Here is a 6,105-nt window from a genome sequence, read left to right as displayed (position 1 = left end):
TAGACCAATGGAACAGAATTGAAGACCCAGAAATGAACCCACACACCTATGGGCACTTGATTTTTGACAAAGGAGCCAAAACCATCCAATGGAAATAAGATAGCATTTTCAGCAAATGGTGCTGGTTCATCTGGAGGTCAACATGTAGCAGAATGCAAATCGATCCATGCTTATCACCCTGTACAAAACTTAAGTCTAAGTGGATCAAGGACCTCCACATCAAACCAGATACACTCAAACTAATAGAAGAAAAACTAGGGCAGCATCTCGAACACATGGGTACTGGAAAAAATTTCCTGAACAAAACACCAACGGCTTATGCTCTAAGATCAAGAATTGACAAATGGGATCTCATAAAACTGCAAAGCTTCTGTAAGGCAAAGGACACTGTGGTTAGGACAAAATGGCAACCAACAGATTGGGAAAAGATCTTTACCAATCCTACAACAGATAGAGGGCTTATATCCAAAATATACAAAGAACTCAAGAAGTTAGACCGCAGGGAGACAAATGACCCTATTAAAAAGTGGGGTTCAGAGCTAAACAAAGAATTCACAGCTGAGGAATGCCAAAAGGCTGAGAAACACCTAAAGAAATGTTCAACATCTTTAGTCATAAGGGAAATGCAAATCAAAACAACCCTGAGATTTCACCTCACACCAGTGAGAATGGCTAAGATCAAAAACTCAGGTGACAGCAGATGCTGGCGAGGATGCAGAGAAAGAGGAACACTCCTCCATTGCTGCTGGGACTGCAAACTGGTACAACCATTCTGGAAATCAGTCTGGAGGTTCCTCAGAAAATTGGACATTGAACTACCTGAGGACCCAGCTATACCTCTCTTGGGCATATACCCAAAAGATGCCCCAACATATAACAAAGACACGTGCTCCACTATGTTCATAGCAGCCTTATTTATAATAGCCAGAAGCTGGAAAGAATCCAGATGCCCTTCAACAGAAGAATGGATACAGAAAATGTGGTACATCTAAACAATGGAATACTACTCAGTTATCAATAACAATGACTTTTGAAATTCATAGGCTAATGGATGGAACTGGAAAATATCATCCTAAGTGAGGTAACCCAATCACAGAAAAACACACATAGTATACACTCATTGATAAGTGGCTATTAGCCCAAATGCTTGAATTACCCTACATGCATAGAACACATGAAACTCAAGAAGGATGACCAAAATGCAAATGCTTTACTCCTTCTCTAAAAGGGGAACAAGAATACCCTTGGCAGGGAATAGAGAGGCAAAGATTAAAACAGAAACAGAAGGAACACCCATTCAGAGCCTGCCCCACATGTGGCCCATACATATACACCCACCCAATTAGATAAGATGGATGAAACAAAGAAGTGCAGACCGACAGGAATCGGATGTAGATCGCTCCTGAGAGACACACCCAGAATACAGCAAATACAGAGGCGAATGCCAGCAGTAATCCACTGAACTGAGATTGGGACCCCCATTGAAGGAATCAGAGAAGGTCTGGAAGAGCTTGAAGGGGCTCAAGACCCCATATGTACAACAATGCCAAGCAACCAGAGCTTCCAGGGACTAAGCCACTACCTAAGGACTATGCATGGACTGACCCTGGACTCTGACCTCATAGGTAGCAATGAATATCCTAGTAAGAGCACCAGTGGAAGGGGAAGCCCTGGGTCCTGCGAAGGCTGAACCCACAGTGAATGTGATTGTTTGGGGGAGGGCGGTAATGGGGGGAGGGTGGGGAGGGGAAGCCCATATAGAAGGGGAGGGGGAGGGGATAGGGGCATGTTGCTCTGGAAACAGGGAAGGGGAATAATAATCAAAATGTAAATAAGAAATACTTAAGTTAATAAAGATAAAAATATCACATATTAAAGGAAGACCCAGACAGCGACAATGATGGCTAACAGTAGAGACGTTCTTTGGTGGCATTCGTGCAGGAGTGTCCCTTGCCCACAGTTAGCTTCATTTGAGGACACTGCTCTCTCTACACAGCGATTTAATCATCATGGAGAAATAAAATTCAGACCATGAGCACTCTCAGTTGCCCGTGTAGCTCACTGTCTGATCACTAAAGCCTCATCCTTCTCCTTACACTTCCATATCTGCGCATGCTTCCGGCGCTGACATTGGAGGGGCTCACACACCTCTCTCCCCTTATGCTTTCTGTTTACACAAGAGGCCGTTGGTGTTCACAGGTATGTTCCAGGCAAGCAAAACCCACCTGAATGAACTCCAGATAAAACGCCTGGAGGAGATCCTCATTGTCATTGACAAGCAGGACCAGATCATTGGGGCCGACACCAAGAGGAACTGCCACCTGATGGAAACCATTAACAAGGGTGAGTGGAAAGGAGGGTGCCATGTGCAGGCCTGGTGCCATGGGCCACTCTGAGCCATGCAGGGTCAGGAGGCAGCTGTCCAGCGGGTGCTGCTGCGGCTGCTGCTAACTTGATAAGGCTAACACTTCCATCAGTGCACTGGGTGATGCAGACTGTGACTGCTGCCTCGAAGGGATTGGGAAAGTCAGAAATTGTAGACAAGCTGGGGGTGGTGCTGTACATCTTTAGTCCCAGTAGAGAAGCAGAGACAAGTTATCTCTCTGAGTTCAAGGCCAGCCTCTTCTCCATAGGCAGGCCTGTGAGGTCTATATGTGTCTCAGGAAAAGGGGGTGGTGGGAGACACCCCACTGTGAGCCCTCTCGGTGCGTCATGTGTCCCAACTTCCAGGCATAAGCAGTGAGTCTGTGTGCCACTCGGTCATCCATATGCCTGCACAGTGTGACCAAAGCAGCTAGGACATACTTTCAAGTTATAGCTTTAGATTCACACAGTGGGGCTCAGCCTGCCTTGCAAGGCTTACTTTACTTCTTGGCTCTCTAGGTTTTGTTTACAAGTGGAGGAAAACTGCAGTACTCACTTGCAGACTTACTGTGTGAGTCACCAAATGCAGTCGACTGGCATAGGTTCTATCCCAGCAAGAATCACCAGCCACTCCTGGTGCCATCATCCTGAGTTGCATGAGACTGAGAAAGAGATGGATATGCAGACTCCATGCTGACTCCAGCATGACCCTAACTCGCACATGGTCACTTTGCAGGTCTGCTACACCGAGGCTTCAGTGTGGTCCTCTTCAACACACAAAACCAGCTCTTGGTTCAGCAGAGAGCAGATGCCAAGTACACTTTTCCTGGTGAGCCACCCAGCTCAACCCCAGGGAGCACTTGAGTCTAACTTAGGGTTTGGGAACCTCACAGGAATGACTAGTGAGAGAACACATCTGAGCACTCTTCCCTCACAACCCCGTGTGTGTGTGTGTGTGTGTGTGTGTGTGTGTGAGAGAGAGAGAGAGAGAGAGAGAGAGAGAGAGAGAGAGAGAGAGACAGAAAGACAGTCCCACTCGCACTCGATACAAGGACATTAAATTATAAGCATTTTGCAACTCGAATCAAGTTTTGAGATTTTATAATCTACTATTTGCATATAGAAGAGCTGATACTGATAAAAGTCCAAGGTGAACCCACTCTCTACACTATGACCAGGAAGGAAATTGCTCCTATTCAATAGTGTTCTCTCTAAAGCAGCATGCTGTATGCTGCCCCAGGACATTTTACAGATTCCTGTTCTAGTCACCCTTTATATGTGCCTGAGGAGCTGGAAGAGGAGGATGCCGTGGGAGTGAGGAGGGCGGCCCTGAGACGTCTGCAGGCTGAACTGGGCATCCCCCAGGACCAGGTACACACTTACTCAGCATGGGGCTCAATGAACTTTTTCATGTGCTCAGGGATCTGTTTGATACATAGAAGGTCACATGCCAGTGTTGTCAAGTTTCATCCATAAAATGGTAACTTAGGGAGTGGCTGCTGGGCTAACATGGCTTCTGTCTCCCGTAGGAAACAGCATTCCTATGAAGTGCCCAACTTTTTTTACAGGGTGTATGTGTGTGTGCTTGTGTGTGTGTGTGTGTGTGTGTGTGTGTGTGTGTATGTGTGTGTGCTTGTGTGTGTGTGTGTGTGTGTGAGTGTGTGTGTCTGTCTGTGTGTGTAGGTAAGCCTGGCTGTCCTGGTTCTTGCTTTGTAAACTAGGCTAACCTGGATCTCACAATGATCTGCTTGCCTTGCCTTAGTACTGGGATTAAAGGCGTGTACTACCATCACCAGCCCTCCAGTGCTTTTATTTGCATTTTCTAAAAGAAATCTTTCCCGTAACTGTATGTCCTACACTACATAACTGTGTTTAGCCTTATGTCCTGTATACATGGTCTTCACTGTAAGTGAACAAGGAAGCCATAGTGACCAGGAAATGAAACCCAAGTTCGGTGCTCTCCTCATTGTGATTTGCCTACCATCTGCTTGAAGCTTAAGTGCTTGTATGGCATTCTGGAAAGGAATGAGGAAAGAAATGAGCTGTTTTCTATCTAATGCCCATTTTCTCTGTTATTAATACTGTAACAACTTTAACAGATTTCCATAAAGGACATAACCTTCATGACCCGAAAATACCAAAAGTGTCAGTCAGATGCCGTCTGGGGAGACCATGAGATTGGCTATCTTCTGTTGGTAAGGAAGGACCTTACGCTGAACCCAGATCCCAGGGAAGTGAGAAGCTACAGCTATATGAGCCAGGAGGATGTGCAGGGGCTACTGGACAGGGAGGCCCGTGGGGCAGAGAAGATCACCCCATGGTTCAGAAGCATGGTAGAAGACTTCCTGTTGCCTTGGTGGCCTTATTTAGAGGATGTGTCCCCATTTGTGGAGCCTGACAAGATATATGGACTTTGAGGGGTATAGAAAAGTAATGGTTGAAGCAGGGATTGGGTGTGGGAAATGACAGCAGCTAAGAGTACTTGCTCCTGTTCACTCTTATGACCTCTGTGGGTACCTGGAATGAACTATGTGGTATACATACAGAACAAGGCAAAACCTCGTGTGCATAAAATTATAAAATGTCTCAAAAACAAAGTTCTTTAATAACCCATGGGTAAAACTGGCATGTATGACAGAACCTTGAGTTCTAATTTCCTTTAATTGCTTGCACTAAATAAAATTCAAGCTCTTCATTTCATTTAATTGCTTCCTCTTTCTCTCCAGCTCAGAATATTTCTGTATCATCTATGGAAAAATATCTCTTTTCTCCTAAAACCTCCCTGTGGTGTCACCACCGTCCCTTGTGTTACATAGGCTCACCTGATCAGGGCTCTCTCTGTAGGCAGCATGTGGTGCGTGAGGATTACATAAGAGCTTTGTTGGTTTTCACCGGCTTCACAGATTTCACAAGGACTCTTTGTGGAGCTGATGAGCTTAATCAAGTACTTCCTGTTGAATTTTTACCTAGGCCACTGCTGACCCCCAGTACAAAACATTAAGCCTGTCTTCTACATGTTAAATAACGGCCAAAAAGCAAGCAGCTTAATGTTCGTCAGTATAAATCAACGAATAAATTTGCCTGGTCAAATGTCATTGTGAATATACTTACCAATAATGATGGAAACATATAATCTTTACTATGAGAATTGTGCTAGAAGATTCAGTCATCAAAAAATTCCCTGTTCCCCATAGTACTGGGTATGTTTCTTTTCTTTTTTCAAAGACAGGGTCTCACTATAAGCTCTGGCTATCTTGGAACTCACTGTAGACCAGGCTAGCATTCCACTCAGAGATCCCTCTACTTCTGCCTCCCAGGTGCTGGATTAAAGGCATTTGCCACTACACCAAGCTTGGGCAACTGTCTTGAAAATTAAAAACATCCAGTGGATGTTGCCTAATTCTTCCTTGAGTAGGAGTCATTATTCCTATAATGAATTCAGAGTTCAACAGGCTGACTTGGAGGGAACAAATTCTAACACCGAAACCCCAGGATGTCTTTTCTCCCATCTCTCCTGTCGTGCTGCAACATTTAGACTCAGTAGATTTTTCCTGCTGGAATGCCCAGGAAGAATCTAAGCTTCAAATTAAGCAAAAATCCCTCACAGTTGTGCTCGCCATTTTGGGGTTTTAGTTAATCCCCATAGTCAGGTTGACAACCAAGAATAGGCATCACGCCCTCCCCACTGTGAACAATAACTTTTACCTTGTTGGAAATAGACCCTAACTTCAGATCACTTTT

General features: G+C 45.0%; 1 protein-coding gene across 1 annotated transcript; it reads left to right on the top strand.

The window, feature by feature from the left end:
- Positions 1-2,201: 2,201 nt before the first annotated feature.
- On the top strand, positions 2,202-4,781 carry LOC148000245 (isopentenyl-diphosphate delta-isomerase 2-like). The gene is made up of 4 exons (XM_087591959.1): positions 2,202-2,343; positions 3,101-3,193; positions 3,605-3,735; positions 4,464-4,781. Exons 1-4 carry the CDS (start codon positions 2,202-2,204, stop codon positions 4,779-4,781), a joined length of 684 nt encoding a protein of 227 aa, XP_087448085.1.
- The last annotated feature ends 1,324 nt before the right edge of the window (positions 4,782-6,105 follow it).

This window comes from Rattus norvegicus, chromosome 17 (genome assembly GCF_021556685.1).
Source record: "Rattus norvegicus strain SHRSP/BbbUtx chromosome 17, alternate assembly SHRSP_T2T, whole genome shotgun sequence".
NCBI classification, from domain to species: Eukaryota; Metazoa; Chordata; class Mammalia; order Rodentia; family Muridae; genus Rattus; species Rattus norvegicus.
The sequence above is the reverse complement of the archived record's forward strand: the minus strand, read 5'-3'. Positions and strand labels throughout refer to the sequence as shown.